At 38.2% G+C, this 17690-nt stretch overlaps 1 protein-coding gene across 2 annotated transcripts in view; it reads left to right on the forward strand.

The window, feature by feature from the left end:
- The window catches only part of PPP3CA (protein phosphatase 3 catalytic subunit alpha), a 332320-nt gene that overhangs the window by 230856 nt on the left and 83774 nt on the right, over positions 1-17690 (forward strand). For both annotated transcript variants that reach the window (XM_050944451.1, XM_050944452.1), the window contains exons 4-5: positions 9315-9426; positions 10906-11051. In XM_050944451.1, the coding sequence (XP_050800408.1) occupies positions 9315-9426; positions 10906-11051 (258 nt within the window). The remainder of the gene's footprint in view (positions 1-9314; positions 9427-10905; positions 11052-17690) is intronic.

Genomic DNA, 17690 nt, shown 5'->3' on the forward strand with positions numbered 1-17690 from the left:
TTGAATTCTTTTTTCTCACACGTGGGAGACCAGGGTTGCGCACAGTATTCCAGATGAGGTCTCACCTGTGCCTTTGTAATGGTAATAACGCTTCCCTATCTGTACTGGAAATACTTACCTAATGCATCCTAGGATTGGATTAGCCTTTTTAACGGCCACACCTCATTGGTGGCTCATAATCATCTTGTGATCGACCAGTACAGCGAGGTTTTTCTCCTCCTCTGTCACTTCCAACTGGTACCTTGGTTGTTAATCCCTAAGTGCATGACGTTGCCCTTTTAAATTTCATCCCATTTCTATTACTCCAGTTTTCAAGGTTGTCCAAATCTTCTTGTATGATATGCCAGTCCTCCTCCAGATTGGCCATACCTCCCAACTTTTGTCATCCACAAATCTTATTAGAACGCTCCCTTTTTTTGGTTCCAAGATCATTAATGAAAATGCTAAATAAAATCCATCCCCAAACCAATCCTTAAGGAGCTCCACTAGTAACCTCCCTCCAGCCTGACAGTTTGCCTTTCATCATGACCTTTTATAATCTCCCCTTTAAACCAGTTCCTTACTCACCCTTTCAGTTCTCATATTAATCCCATCTTCTCCAATTAAGCTAATAATTTCCCATGTGAGACTGTACCAAATACTTCAGTGATTTTCTAGATCTTATCTACCTGGATTTCAGTAATCTTCTCAAAGAAAGAGATCAGATTAGTCTGGCATGATATACCTTTTGTGAAAACATGTTGGGTTTTTGTCCCAGTTAGTCTTTACTTCTATGTCCTTAACTACTCTCGCTTTCAATATTTGTTCTAAGAACTTTCATACAATTGAGGTCAAACTTGCTGGTCACTTTTTTTTCTTAAATATAGGTGCAATTCTCCAGTTATAGGATATGACCATTGAGTTTATGGACTCATTAAAAATCCTTGCTATTGTTTGGAATTTCATGTCCCAATTCCTTTAATATTCTTGGATGGAGATTATCTGGGGCCTCCAACTTGGTCCCATTAAGCTGCTTGAGTTTGGCTTCCACCTTGAATAAATATTAATAAACAGTTAAAATTCTACATTTTCCTCCTATCTTCTGCCCTTGCAATGTTTTCAGAGGAAATAGTTATTCTGAAGTGAATGGAGCTTGCAGGGATGAGATAATGAGTTAAAAACTAACCTAGGAGAGGAAATGCCCAGAGAATAAGAGTTATTGTATAGGTGTGAAATTGTTGCTGCTTCCTATAATAATAATAATAATAATAATAATAATAATTAATAATAATATTATTTATTAACTATTTATTAATCTTCTATTTCAGTAGAACCTAAAGGTTTCAACCAAATTAGAGCTCCATTATGCTAGGTACTGTAAAGATGTATATTAAATGAGTCCCCACCCCACAGAGTTTACAGCCTAGAGTTCCCAGTCTTCCAAAGACATACACACATGCTTAACTTTCGGCATGTTAGTATTTCTTTTGAGGTTAATGAGACTGTTCACATTTGCAAAATTAAGCACAGTTAAGATTTTGCAGGATCAAGGCCTAAAAGACAAGTTATCATAGGCAGATGAAACAAACGAGCGTGTTTATTTTCTAGATAGAATAATACAAGGCATAGCCTCTTGTGACTGAGACTTTCTCCACCAATTATCTATTTTTTCTTTTCCTTTGGTTGTTCCTCAGTGCTTCTTTATGCAGAATAACAATCTTCTGAAAATTAGAACATCTGATTAGGTAAACTAATTTCCTAGACTCTAACTACTCATAATGTTTCCGTGTTTGTGGAATGTTTCAGGTTTTTAACAGTAGAGTATGGAACTCTGTTTGCCCTTTCAAGCAAAGTCAATCCAGTTATGAATAAAACTGACTCAAATGAATAACACAGGCCAGTATTTTTAAATCCAAAAAATAATGGTGACATTAGTGACTTTGCACTAACAGTACCTAGAGCCAGGTAAACAAGTCAAAAGTTTTGATATCGATCTGAAAACTCGTAATTCTCTTAAATCATCCCGAAGGTTAAATGCCTAGTAGCCTATGCCATATCATATATGTATATATATTTATATGGTGCTTTTTACCAAACTCTTGGGGGGGGGGATCATGCACAATGTACGCAAAATTTAATGCAGTAATATTGTATACTTATTAAAATGAAATTTTATAATTGCCCATCCTTGCTCTCACTCAGATATATAGAGGCTTAAATCTTTCATCAAATTTCATTAGAGAAATGTTAAGCATTTTTGACAGGTTTGGCAAAACAGTTCAGACAAAATAAAAATTGTCTCAAACTTCAAAACAAACAAAATGTGAGTATTTGAGGTTCATAAATTTATATACTTTTGCTTTTGCTGGTATATCATCTGGAAACAGTCTCTGAAATTGCAGAAGAAACTGGCCCTTGTTATTCCCAGCATGAACCAAGTAGTTCTGGAAATCTTGGGGAAGAGTCTGATCTTCAGAAATTTCCACTCTTACTTCCAGACCAAAATTGGTTTAGAGAAGCATCTGAAATTTTAAATCCTTATGTGAACTCAGCCTTTTAAAAATTATTTATCAACAGCATCCAAGAAATAAGTTGCATACAAATAAATACTGTTGCCAAGTACATTCTGGGTAAATACTTCTGGTTTTTTTTTCTTTTACTGAATGCTGAAAAAAGATTTATTTCCCAAATCCCCCACTCACTCACTTTCCAGTGCCTGTGGGGGAAGTAAGTGCCTTTAACCTTCACTAGTAGCCTGAATTCTTTAATCTGTTCTCAAGTAAACATCTTAGTTCTCAATAAATATTTTTGGGCTGGGAGGTAAGATTTTTTGTGTGAAGTGTTTATTTTATTATTTTTGGCAGCGTGAATAAGGCTGTTCTTGAAATACCTTAAATATCCAGGGTTCTCCTCTGCATATTGCAGAGATCTTTCCTCATGCCTACAGTTCTAGTTCCTTGGGGCCTTATTTTCACCAATTTTGGTGAAGAATCCTAGATCCAAAATGGTCTATTTTCAGATTGCATAGAAGCCCAGATTGAAACATCTCTTTATTTCAGGGCAAGTCAATGTCCTTTGTATCGCTGAGCAATAGCAGACTCAGTTCCGATATTCCAGGGCTGGGTATGGTAACAGTGATATCACCACACTGGTGTACACTAATGAAGAAGCAACAGGCTTTCAATTAGCCGGACATCAAATGGGAGTTTTGCCTAAGCAAGGAATGCAGCCTGGCTCATCTCCAAGAAGATCTCCTTGTGGAGCTCCCCCAATAATGGGAGGAGGAAGTTTACTTTCTCCACACCCACTGACTGAGTCACAGGTGTGTCCGCAAAACTCTGAAGCTGCTCCCTTTCTCCAAGACTCCATGCGGTCTCCACCATCTCTCGGGGCCCACACCACTCTCTGCAATGCCTGGCAGTGCAGCTCTGTTAAATTTATGCTAGCAGAGCCTCTGAGTAGGGGTTCTTCCCATGTGCAGAGAGTGGAAAAGGTACAGATGAAGCTTTGTTATGATTTCCAGGTAATCTCCCTGAGGGCAGATGCAGTTTTAATACCTTGCCTGCTTTTCCTACCCCTTTCCCCTAAGCAGACTGTAAACACACAGAGAGCCCCTTGTGGGCCACAGGAAAGGGAGGGAGATTATGTAATGAAGGAAGCTGACAATCCCATCATTACTCCCCACCCCTGTTTGCAGAATAAATCCATGTGCAGAAGCAGAGATGTCCCTGGGACAAATTGAGCCTGACCAGGTGGTCCCAATTGCACAAAATTGGGATTACAAAATAAAAAGGTGGCCTGGTTCAAGAGAGAAGTTCAGACTGAAATCTAACTTCCAATTGAAGTTCCTAAAGTATTTGTTTAAAAAAAATAAGTGAAGCACTTCAGAAAATGCATTGGGTTATTTGTTAGCTCCCCTTGTTTTGCTTTAAAAAGAGTCTCTCTTTAAGGAATGAACTAGGGACTGCATGAGCTGAGCAGTTAGAAAGGAAAATAACTGCAGCAGTATTTTGCATACGATCATTTAAAATAAAATCATATGGGAAACCAGTTAGAAGAAAGCATTTCAGTAACTAAGCCTAGAGGTGATAAAGGAGCGTGCAAGTGTCAAAACAAGATAATAGAGCAGCCTGGGAATATTCAACAGATGGTAAAAAGAAAACTTAATGTCTAAAATATGCTTCTCAAATAACACATTAAAATAAAACTACTCTGATTCTGGCCCGGGGGGTGAGTGGGGGAGGAGGAATGGCTACATTGTAGATTTCACAAGGGAAGATTAAAAATTCCACAACAGCGGCAACACAACTCTTTTGCCTTTTTAAATTGTAAATATGCCTAATGTAACCTCTGGATGCATGTGCATCAGATATAAAATGACACAAGATAAAACAGAATGAAATTCACAAAAAGGCAACTCAGCAAGAACTTACCTCACTAGAGAAACCTGAAGGCAAATAAAAATAATCCATTTTTTAAAATCCCCCTGATGATTAAGACAAGCTTGTGATTTTTCAGCATCTCACTTGTGAATTTTGAATGTGTGATACTGGCAATACTGGGTTTTTCTGATGTTTCTCAAAGCCTTAAAGATAGATTTAGGAATAATCCACAACATCTAACTGATAAATAAAAGAGGCGTTAAGTAGACTGCACAGATATCAGTGATGGATGACCCTGTCAAAATTTCAGATTTTAAATATGAATCTTTTATTTAAATTACTTATTAAATGTAGCCATATCATGCAGAAGAACCTTGGTGAGACCACTTCACCATAATAATAATAAACACTTTGCATTTCTAGAGCACCTTTCATCCAGAGAACTGGAAACACTCAGCATACATTAAGTGAGCTTCACAGCATGCCTGCGAGGAAAATCAGTATTGTGACTAACATTTGGCAGACTTGTTAGCCAAGGCACAAAAACATTAAGGAATTTTCCTGAGGCCACAACAAGGAGCAGAACGAAAGAGTCCTTCCATTGTGCTGCATCCTATCCAGGAGGGAACACTGCCACCCCACAGTAGCATATAGGGCTCTGAGGGAGCACGATGGGTGAGGAGTGACTAAAACAAAAGAAATGCTCAGAAAACAAAGATGCTGCTCAGGTTTTAATAAAACCTTGTGATCAACCATATTTAGACACAACAAATCCAGCATCTTGGCAGGGGTTTAGACCAGATTACCCTTGTATTCCCTTCTAATCCTATGATTTTGTATAAAATGTGGTCAGATCTGCCTGGTACCTGCATAGGGAAAAATCACCAGCCTTATAATTAGAATAAAATGTCTTCTTTAGAAAGAAACACAAACCTTCAATGCGGAAAGGTGGCCTCTTCAACAGAAGAATAACTCTAGCAGATTTCAGTGATAGGAAACCTCAGTCTCACCATTTATGACAGATTTATACTAACAAAATATAACTTGGTCACAATTACATTTACAAGAGGGGAAAGGTCAGGTTTAAATGTTGTGACATTAAAGGCTGTATCAATTCTGAAATGCAACTATGTATATGGTACTTTCTTGTTCAACAGACCTGCTTCCTGTTTGTGTGTTCAGTCATAACTGCCTACTTTGGCTAAAAGATTTTTTACGTCCGTTGCTAAGGTAGAGCCAACATAGCTAAGAGGGAGTGAGCTGGCTGCTCATCAGTAAACTAGCACACTAAATTAAAATTTTGAGACACTGTTACACAAATATCTCTGAGGGCATAATGTTAATATGCTGGCCTACATTTTCAACAGTGGCTTTTGTAGTCTTTGGTATCTAACTTGAGATGCCTTAAAGTGACTTGATTTTCCAAAAGTGCTAAGCACACCTGCCCTCTGAATCAAGCCCCTTTTAAAGTGTCTCAAGTTGGGCACTGAAAATCACTAGTGGTGTGAAAATTTAAGCTTGTGCAAACCCCTGGCTTCATTACTGCAGAATTTATTATTAGTGATGATGATGCATATGATGGGGAAAAACAACTTGACTTTTAGCTGGTAGGTAGAAAAGCCACCTTTTCATTTTTATAAACTCAGCACGTCTGTTATAGAAATAATTGAAAGACACTAAGCATAAACTACATGATGCAGTTTATTGAGTTATATTTTAAATACTTGGCCATTTTTTATAAACTCAGTCTGCGAGCATATGAAAGCAGTTCAGAGATCTATTAGCAGTGACCAGACTGGGGGTTCACTGCTATAAATTATCATAAAAAACTACAGAGGAAAATCAATATGAATTATGCATATTCTTTGTGCAAAACCCCAAGAGGGAGGGTATTTTTTTTGTTGTTAAGGAATACTTGCAGTTTTTAATCGTGTTTACAAAAAACAAAATTCCTATTTTGTTTCCTTAATAATACTGTGGACTATTAAAACTGAGGGGAATTTTCAATAGCTGGGGTTAGATCCTCAGCTGGTGTAAATCAGTTCTCCAGCCTTGCAACTTCTAGAGTCATTAACAGCTCTGCAAAGTGGATAGAAAACGTTATGAAATCAGAATGGTTGTATTTACATGTTCTCAGCAGTCACTGTTCTTCTTAGTGTATGCCCAATATGCCTCAAGTGGCAGATGACCAGGAATCTTCATTGAATTTGGTCCGCCAGTTGGATCATTAATTTATCCGAGCTGGGTACTAATGGGAAGTGCCATGTGAATGCTGATTCACTGTGCTGACACGTAAATGATTACACCAGGTGCAAGGCAGTAGAGAATTAGGCCCCTTTTTTTTCACCATTCAGTTTGCATTTCATTTAGTCTGTACAGCGAAAATAGGTTTATCAGGTAGTTGTTCTCATTCACTAGCATAGTGCTACGATGTTTGGGAGGCAAATAATATAGAGGAAGATTAACTCTAAAAGTAACACTTGGACCTTAAAAAAACCCAACCTATTAGCTATTGCAAAATTTTGTTAAAATAACATAATTTAAATGTTAGGCTTGAATTACGTAACAGTATCAGAAGAACAAAGGGCTTTCCCGATTGGATCAGGAGGTCATCTAGTCCAGTATTCTGTCTGACTGGCTAGCACCAGAGGGATCAAAGGAAGATGCAAGAAACCACACCATTGGTAAATGTGGGATAATCTGTCACCTCAAGGAAGTCTTCCCCCTACTACTTAATAGCTAAAACCTCCATGCTTCCAGGCTTAAGACAAGTTTATCTCCCTCCCAAAACTCGTCTTTTTGCATTAACTCTTATAACGTTGGATATTCTGTTATTTCTCTGTGTGTATGTGTCTAATTAGTTTTTGAATCTTGCAGATTTCTTGTCCTGTTTAAAAAATATTGAAAAACCTCTTAACAGTATAAGTAGTTTATGGAAGAGGTCCAGAAGGCTTACACTTCTCTAGTTTTTTATTAACAAAGCATCGCTTACATGAAATAAAGTCTCTGGGCAGCGTTTGTCCCAATTTTTTAAGTATCAAAAAAGATAAGATGACTTGGCAAGAGCCATAGCCTGTGAGCTCTTTCTCTCACTGTAATCTAGAAGTGCATGACATTCAGCTCCTTTTCTTAGCACTGCTTGATATTTTGGGATTTAAGCAGTGTAACACACCAAAGAGATCAAAGGGTTCAAGAACTCCTGAACACATGTTCAAGTCAAAAGATGTGGTTGTGGTCAAGCTATTCAGATAAAATTAATGTTGATCCTTTGAGATCAGACCTCTATCCTCATTAAAGTGTAACGCTCAAAGAATCCTTTCAGATGCAGAAACCTGCAGAAGGCTCCTCACAGGTACTGTCTGTGTGGTTAGATGTGACCCCTAGGATAGCTGAGTTCTGCCTCCCCATATGCACATAACCCTCCAGGATGCCCACAGTAATTTAATACTGATTTATGTCTGACTTAATTTACCTGGTTTCTGCCTCTGCACTTTGACATCCTTTCCCATTTCCCCATCCCCAAGAAGGTGATGGTGGTAGTACTGTCCAGGGGATGAAAGGAGGCTGGGTGAGCTGAGAAGTGTGCTGTGTAGATGCAGGCTCTCCAGTCTGAGGGAGTTGGTCTATGCCAGAATTCCCAGGATCTACTGGCTCTGTAGGTAGCATTCTCTGCTCCTTTTATTTACTGCACTCCAAACCTCCAGAATGGAAGCAGGAAAATTTGTGTGTATAAACTCCAAACTTCCAGACCTTTACGCATACTTAGCCCTAAACTCAAGAGAAAATTCACTTTGGTGTTTGTGTTTTATGTAACTATAGATACAGAATAAATAGTGTCTTTTACAAAGAGCATGAAAGTGTTAAATTCATTTTTAACATAGGAGGAAACAAAGTAGAAACTGAAACATTCAGAGATTAAAAAGATCATCAATAGCCTCATCCCCTTCCTCCTTATGACCAAGAAATGTCAAATTATAAGTGAGAATGGAATCACCAAAAATGGTTCACTAAAAGCGTGAGGGTTTCAAGGTGTACATTGAAATACTTAAAAAAAACAAAAAAAACAACCAGCTCTCTCAAATCCCAGATCATTAACCAAATACTGTTAAAGTATAAATGAGAGTTTAAAAAAAAAAGTATAATAAATACATTTGGTAGATTAAATCAAAGTCTTTTTACTGTATATACTAAAACCTGAATTCAGGCACTTTTTTTTTCTCCTGCAACAGTCATTGATCTCATTAAAACCCAAATATTACTTAATTGGGTTAACATTTTCAAATCTGTGTGCCTGTGATTATGCACTGTTATAAAAGGGTCTAATTTTCAATGGCGCTGAGCACCTTAATTTAAAGATCGTGGCATGAGTTCACCTCAGACTTCGGAAAGCTGCCTGCCAAACCTTGTTGCCCGAGGGTCTAGAACCTGCCAGCACTGTCCACATGGTGGGTGGAGCTAGACAAACCAGGGGTGTCTTAACTCTGCTTGACTGACTCCAGACTTGTGCAAAACTGCCAGTGTTCTCTGCAAGTTTTTTGTATACAAATTTTCCATGTTATGAATTCAATGATTTTTCACAAGTGCTTATGAACTTGTTCCAGGACAATATTTTGTTACTTCTGTTATGAAATGCAGATTTTCCTGTGAAATGGTTTCCATGGCAGATACCTGTCCAACCCTCCAAGATAGAATGGTCTTATTTTCCCTGGACATGCAAGACAATAATTCTCAGGAGCTGTGGTACACAGATGTGTGTAAAAAGAAAATGTCACTTAGCAAGAGTATAAAACTACATTGAAGCCTAATAATTTCTACGAAGCTACCTTAAAGCTTGGGAAACAATCTGCATAAAATATATAAACCGCTGGGTATACCTTTTGAAACAAGGCTAAAATATTTTATACCTTTGTCAATCACTGTCACTATTTTAATGTTTTTGTTTTTGTTTTACAGTGTGTGCTGTACTTGTGGGCGTTGAAAATCCTTTATCCCAAAACACTGTTTTTACTTCGTGGGAATCATGAATGTAGACATTTAACAGAGTATTTCACATTTAAACAAGAATGTAAGTGTGCTTTAAATTCACAACCTCTTCCATATTGCATTGTAATTGTTTGTTACTTAGTAAGTACTCATATAGTACTTAATGTCAATTATTTTGCATCCTTAAACCATCCTTCTCTTAAGGGGAAACCCACTGAAGAAAAAATATAATATAAAAATCTGTTTCAACATATGGAAAAATGGACAGGTGAAAGGATTGGTAATAAGAAGGGGTTAGGGACTGTGTTCTTGCAATCATGGGAAGTCTAAAGATACCTGGGGAAACTTCATCAAATACTGTAGATGTTGGGGAAGCCACAGTTTCTGCACTTCTGTGCTCTTTCCTTCTAGTGTGCCTGCAAAATAAAAAGCATGATTTTCTTGGTGTCTCTGCTAACATTGGTCTCTTAGTGTACAACTGTGCACCATCTCTTCCTTCAGTTTGGGGTCGGAACAAATAACACTTCTTAACATTACCTTTCCAGGTAAGCTAATGTAGATTGGAGTGGGATGGTTGTCCTCCACCAGGGATATTATGCAGTTGGGAAGGCAGGTAGTTTGTTAGGCAATGCTTAATTAAGATTTAATCTATGGTATGAAAAAGCTTAAGAATTCCTTTAAAAGATTGTTACTTAATATAGGGCATTTTCCCTTCTAAATTGGAAGTGTAAACATACAGTATCATGCATTTCTTTCTTTTATTGTACTAAAGAATACTGGGATACTTCAAAGATTATTGGCTGTAGACTGTGATTTGCACAATGAATAACCTGTGTGCAGTAATATAAACTGAAGCTATTGCATGGGTCCACATTCCCACTTTAACAGGAAGGATGGGAAAAAATGTTAATTGGCTCAAATGCTGCATGGTTTACTGAGTTTAATATGCATATTGGTAAATTAACATTTTGGATTCATTGTATTCACTCATTCATTTCACAGTGATGTTTCTGCAGATAATTAATTACAAGGATGTGGGTTAAAGTTTAGATTCCTCTGCATAGAGCTGTTCTTTATGGGAAATCATTTACTGGAGAATAATAACTTTCCTACAGAATTTCAAAGCTTTCTATGGAATTTCTTAACAGGAATATAATTCTGTATTAAATTGGTTGGTTTAACACTTCCGTAGAAAAAAAATTCTGTATTAAATTCTATAAGCTTTTAGACTAACTTGTATGGAATGCTATTGAAGTTCTATAGAATCTTAGTAGGTTCATCTGTATTAAATTATGTAGAATTTTTCCAACAGCATGTAAAAGTAACCCAGATCTCTAGTGCCCAAAATATGTGTGTGTGGGGGTGGGGAGGAGAACGACTCAGTATGCACAGTGATTTATTCTCTGTAAAATATTATTTAGGATTTTATGATACAGTTCTACTCCCATTGAAGTCCGTTGGCCCTTTCTAGTTGAGAGCAGGACCAAGCCCTTAAATTACAGTCATCTTTTTCTTTAAAATACTGAACACCATCTTCTGATACCATCTTACTATCCAAAAGGTAAAATAAAGTATTCAGAACGAGTATATGATGCCTGCATGGATGCCTTTGACTGCCTTCCCTTGGCTGCTCTGATGAATCAACAATTCCTGTGTGTACATGGTGGCTTGTCTCCAGAGATCAACACTTTAGATGACATCAGAAAAGTAAGTCTGGGTACTGTTCAAGTCTAATAAACACTAAAACCATGTATTAACATAACATGAGAGGTTTTTTCCAATGTTGTTAATTTGTTTAAGATTTATAGGGGAAGTTACTGGTTTTTCAGTTGCATTCAAACTAATCTTGAACACTGTCGTCCTTTTCTGGCCTTTCTAAACAGGACAAAAAGGAAACTTCTACCTTTTATTTTATTGAGGAAGCCTCCAAAATCTTGGCTAGTAATAAAATGTAGGATTCATCATCTTTGCTTTTTGAAAAATTAATTTAAAATAAATAAGTTTGGAAGCATAGTCAAATGTGGAGTCATTAGATCATTCCTTTCTTTTGGAACATTTTAAGCATCCTGTTGATTATTTATTGTGGGTTGAAATAATTGAGTACTGTGAATTTATTTGGTGAAAAAAAACATGTACATGTGTGGGTTTTTATATAACTATACTTGCAACAAATATAATAGATTTTATGTGGCAACAAGAATAACTTCAGAGATGGGTAGTGAGCTCTTTTAAAAACCTGGCCCTCACTTATGTGCCTTAATGGGAGCTAAGCTATTTTGAAAATCTGGTTGCAATAGAGCAGGGGTAGGCAACCTATGGCGCAGGTACCGAAGGCGGCACGCGAGCTGATTTTCAGTGGCACTCAGGCTGCCCAGGTCCTGGCCACATGTCCAGTGGGCTCTGCATTTTAATTTAGTTTTAAATGCAGAGCTTCTTAAACATTTTAAAAACCTTATTTACTTTACATATAACAATAGTTTAGTTATATATTATAGACTTATAGAAAGAGACCTTTTAAAAATGTTAAAACGTATTATTGGCATGCGAAACCTGAAATTAGAGTGAATAAATGAAGACTCAGCACACCACTTCTGAAAGGTTGCCAACCCCTGCAATAGAGGGTACCCAGCATGTGAAAATCTGTCCCAGAGCTTTTTTGAATTCTGGCTCTGTGTTCACTTTTGCACCCTCAGATATAAAACTGAACCTGATAAGCTAGTCTCATTGGCTGGGTAGCAGAATCAGTGAAAAGACAGCTAGACATGCCTCAAGCTGTATCCCTTACTGGTCACAATATGGCTCTGCTAGGGAGCAGCAGAGAGGCAACAGTGTTCTCCTTCCCCTCCTTTCAATCTAGAGTGCATCCGTTTTTCTTGAGACAAGTGGACAGGAACAAACTAAGAAAGCAAGAAATGCCTCACTCCATATGTCTTACTTCCATCATACTATTGCAGCGGCAATGTGTTTGCAGTGAAACTAATGACATACTCTAAATGCAGGCAGTCAAAATGGGAACCAGGAATTGCCTTGTTAGATGTGAGTGTCTGTAGAACACTTAATATACTTTAGGAGGCTGATTTTCTACCACAGAGGGAGGACATGCTCATTTACTTTTGTTCCCTACCTATCTAACTGTCAGTATTGCTTTGAATTACCCTGCAAAATTTTCTCTGTAAACTGAGATGTCTGATGGCTAGGGTTACCTGGACAAGAGTCCTGTCTTTGGAGAGACAGAATCTTTGTGATTCTTGTCTTGCATTTTTTTTCCAAGTAGAGCAGTCTCCAGTTCCAGAGACAGTGAAAATGATACTGATTCTTCTTGACATTTGTCCCTTGGAAGACCTGCCCCAATTCTGAAAAATGTTTCCAAAACCTTTCATTTGTGCAGTTCTGCTCCCAAGAAAATGTTGGTGTGTGCTGTCTTTAATTGCATAATATGGCAGACCATTTATTCAGTGTTCAGTAATATGTGACAGCTCATAATCACATTTTCCTTAGCCATCCTTTGAATAAACAGCACAGATTCCCTGATTCAAAGACTCTTTCTAAAGGTTATTTTTTAGTTACAATCCACTGTGCCATTCAAGACTACTTTCCCCTGAAGGGCCGTATCCCTCCTAGGCAAGGTCAGTCATGCTTTTGGAAAAAATCTTTCCAAAATGCCTGTTCTCGGTCTATTCCTTGTGTGCATCCAGGGACCTCCTGAGGTGACTTAATGAATGTTTTGGCTGCTGCTTGCAAGAAATCCAGCCATTCTCGCTGGAAGGTGATTTCTTTCTGTGACCTTTCTGTCTGTTTCCAATGTGATGTAGTGCAAGATGTCTTCTGCTTGTTATCAGTAATAGATCTGCTGTTGCTGGCATTAGAAAGAGCCTTGCATGTGAATTGCAATGGAAATTTACCTCCCCCCTTTCCCTTTTAAGGGTGGTAGTTTCATTTCTCTTGACCTAACCCTTAGGGTGGGATTCTCAAAAGACCTTAGTTTTGGCCTAACTCTTCTTTCATTGTAGAGCAGAGTAAGGCCAATCCTGAGCACTTTGGAAAATCCTCCTTTTAAAAGACACTCTGTATTGTGAACTGTCTCTAGTCTAGATTCACTACTTAAAAGATCACACTTAGAAGCTATTGTGGCCATTCAGAAATAACCACTGGAGTTGAGGAGGTGAGCTAGGAATTTTTCACCCTGCCTCAATGGAGCCAAATGAAGAATCTAAGGTTGTTATGAACATATGAGCTCACAACTATCTGTAGTGATTCTCAGTTGAATCCAGATTGCAGTTCAAGGTCTTTCCCCTGGTATTCCAAGGCCTCCGTGTATTGATCCTAGCTTCCTGAGTTGTTTTTTCTCCGTCTGAGGCTATGACTTCACACAGCAACTAAGTTCCACAGGAACAATGAAACGGTCTGGCAATAGGAGAGAAGGTTTTGGCATGTCATATAGAGAACTTGGATAGGATCTGGACCCAGAGCGTGGAGTTCACTTCTCACAAGAGATAAAATGACTGCAGCTGCATCCACTTTAACTAAATGCAAAATTTATTTCTTTGACTTTTCCTCAATGTGCTACACAAATGCACGAAACTCTCTACATTTGTCAAGCTATTTTTCTGTTGGCACATCTACACAGCCTGCAGAAGCGAGCCTCCCTGCCTGGGTCAACGGACTCAGGCTAGTGGGGCTTGTGCCGGCATTCTAACAATGATTGTGTAGACCAGTGGTTCTCAAACTTTTGTACTGGTGACCCCTTTCACACAACAAGCCTCTGAGTGCAACCCCTCCTTATAAATTAAAAACACTTTTTTACATATTTAACACAATTATAAATGCTGGAGGCAAAACAGGGTTTGGGGTGGAGACTGACAGCTCGCAACACCCCCGCATGTAAAACGTAGTGACCTCCCAAGGGATCCTGACCCCCACTTTGAAACCGTTGGTGTACACTGCACTTTGAAGTTGTGGCTTTTGAGCTGAAGTCTGGGCTCTGAAGCCTAGGGAGGAGGATGGGCTTCAGAGACTGAGTGTTTAACCGGGGATTGGAGGCTCACTTCTGCAGGCTGTGCAGACATACCCTTACAGACTAAGGAAGTAGAGAGAGAGAGAGAGAGAGAAATATGTTTATATTTCAGTTTACTTGGAAGGCCTTCAGGTGCAAGAGTGACGGAGCCATATATGATGCTTTGGGGTTTCACCCAGATCAGTTAACAGGGCCGGCTTTAGGCCTATTCCACCAATTCCCCTGAATTGGGCCCTGTGCCTAAGAGGGCCCCGCTCCCAGTGAGAATCTCTTTCCTGGCTAGAGGCACCTTTGTAATTTTTACTCACCTGGCGGTGCTCCGGGTCTTCGGTGGCACTTCAGCAGCGGGTCCTTCAGTGCTGCCGAAGACCTGAAGCGAGTGAAGGACCCGCCGCCAAAGTGCCACCGAAGACTTGGAGCACTGCCCTTGTTTGTTTGTTTTTTAGTCATCCCTGCCGAGGCCCCGTCAAAACTGTTCAAATTGGGCCCCGCATTTCCTAAAGTCGGCCTTGCCGGTTAAGGGGCTGTGTCACCATGTGCCCTGTAACCCTGGGTACTTCTGTGCTGCACAGCTTTGGCTCAGAACCGTGACACCAGCAGCCTGTTTGCAGCACAATGACTTCGCCCTGGCCTCCACCAGCCTGGTTACCCCTTCCTGCAGGGTGATCTCAAGAGTCCTTCCAGTTGTAAGTCTCCCCAAAACCATCTCCCCTGCAGTGCTCAGCTCCTCTCATTGTAGCAGTCACAAAGCTTATCAAGTTTGCTACTCCTTTAAAGAGACAGTACACAGCACCAGCCTATTAGTTTGACCGAGGACTTTACTCTTCAGTTTGAAACAGTGCACTGAATGGTTGTGTAATAAAACAAGATTATGTTTATTAACAAAGAACAGGTATTTAAATGATACCAAGTAGAAAGAATTGAAATAGAAATGGTTACAAAGTAAAAATACATTTCTAAGACTAAAATCCAACTTGACAAACTAGTCTTTTGTCCAAAGAAGTTTTCTCACAATGGTCACACTTGCAGCATGGTTGGCCAGTCCTTAGCCAGGATCCAATATAGAGCCCAAAGTGCTTGGTTTCTTTGTCTTCTCGGGTGAAAAGTGACAAATTGGCTTTTTGTCTCAGTTTATATTTTACCAAAGCATATTTACCCTGTTTCAGAAGGCAGGAAGGCTTTCTGTGGGTGCAGGCTCCATCCCGTTTAGATTAAATGATCAGGTTCCTTATCTGGTGGCTTTGTTTTACCTTGCAGGTAAATGTGCTTTTCATTGTCTTAGGTCACACCTCGCTTAATTTACATTGGAGGCACAGTCAAGGCTGTGAAATAACATTCCTTTATCTAGGACAGGCTGAATTCATGCTCTGCCTCCCAAACACCGATTAAGAACATATTTCCAGCACACATCTGTAACTTTTTGTATACAGTCCATACATACATCATATAATGACTTTCAGGATCAGTGTATTACCAGTTTACACTACACCTTTGAGATGCATACTATGGAGCAATGAGTGTTTCAGGTTTGATATAAGTTACAATATGGGGATCCCTCTGCCAGTTGACATTCAGGGACTCCCAGAGTCACATTTCCCTGCTTATAATGCTGCAGGAGGGTTAGCCACTGGCTGAACCTTAGGCCTATTACTGATCCTCCTTTACGGTCTGGGAGATCAAAACCTTCTTTCCTCTTTCTCTCGTTGTTTGATCAGACTTCAAAGAATAATATCAGTAAGTATTCATAATTCCTTATATAATGTTAATGCATACATTTCAGAATATCATCAATCATCCGTGGTCCCTGGCTTTCATAAAAGACCTTACTCAATATTATTTTATATAGTACAATAATATAATGTTGAATCAGTTGATTCAATTGCTTATTCTTTATGGTTCAGACCACTTGTTCTTCCCTCTGGCATGTCTGGACCCTGATTGTCAGACGAGAAAAATACATAGATATTTCAACCTATGGAAGCTTAGCCTGCAGACGGACAGGTTCAATAAAACAAGACAGAAGATCAGATCTCTCTAAATATGACTGTCCCTTTAATGGTGCTGCATCAGTCCAGCACGGGAGGTATTAATGCAACAACCAATCACTACCACAGTGGTGTATTAGAGGTATAAAACATGGTTAGCTTACACAGAGATGAATAGACTTCCAAAATGAAAACATCTCCAATATTTTTAACATCTCAGGGGAGGTATGTTACATTGATATCTATATTAAACTGTATTTAAGTGTCTTGTTAGATTTTATTTTTAAATCTCATAAAGGTTTATGACGACAGGCATTAAGCTGTTTAAATTCCATAATTCTGTTGTTACGTATTCTTTATTCTAGGGAGATTTTTTCCCCGATGATGCAGCACTGAAAGAAATCTTGCATAGTATTTTATATTACAAATGTGTAAATTGAAACAATTCAAAGTTAATATTTTTCATTTTACTTTTAAAACTTAGGGATTTTTACATTTGTAACACTTGTTGAAGGAGATTGGCAAATAAAAATACGCAATTTTTTCCATTCTTTGAAACTACTAAATAAATCGTTATAGTAGCCAGGAATACTTTGTATCATGGTGAGAAATATATACATTAGTAGTAGCTTTTTCATTTACACCAATTTGATTAAAACATTATCTGCATTTTAATTAATGAATGTAAAGCTGTATTTGCCAGCTAAAATTTTGATTAAACAGAAATACTCTCTTCCTAAACATTTGTTGTTTTCACAGCATAGCAAAATGGTAGGTTAAAATTATTTAATGCTTAAATTCCAGGTTAGAGTGATTAACATTTTCAGAATTTTTTTCATTAACAAGTCTATTCATCCTTGCCAATCAGCAGGTTTTTTCATAATTATGAATGTGTGTTGTTTTATTTTGATGTATTACAGTTACAAAGATATGAATTATTTAGAGATCTGAAACAACTTAGAAGTGTGGGTTTGTGATGAATATTTCATGATGAGCATGTGAAGGTAGAAATGCAGAGGCTGTCTCAATAAAAACTTCTTAATTGAGTGTGGAAAAAATGACAAATCACTTATATTGCCTTTCGCTTCCTAGACAGAGTGGAGAATTTGATAGCCTTGTCAGACTGATTTATAAACATATCTTTTACAGGGTGCTTATATATAGCTTTTGTGCTGAAAAATATCAATTTTTAATGTTTCTCCTAGTTTTTATGCTTTGTCTTGTTTGCAGTATGACTGTATAATTTGCTAATTTTTAAGAGATTCTGAAAGAGAGATTCTTTGCTGCAACTAAATAAGGTTAAAGTAGAAGTTAATGAAAGCTATGAGAGAATCGCAGCAAGTTGCT

This window comes from Gopherus flavomarginatus, chromosome 3 (genome assembly GCF_025201925.1).
Source record: "Gopherus flavomarginatus isolate rGopFla2 chromosome 3, rGopFla2.mat.asm, whole genome shotgun sequence".
In the NCBI taxonomy this organism is placed as follows: domain Eukaryota; kingdom Metazoa; phylum Chordata; order Testudines; family Testudinidae; genus Gopherus; species Gopherus flavomarginatus.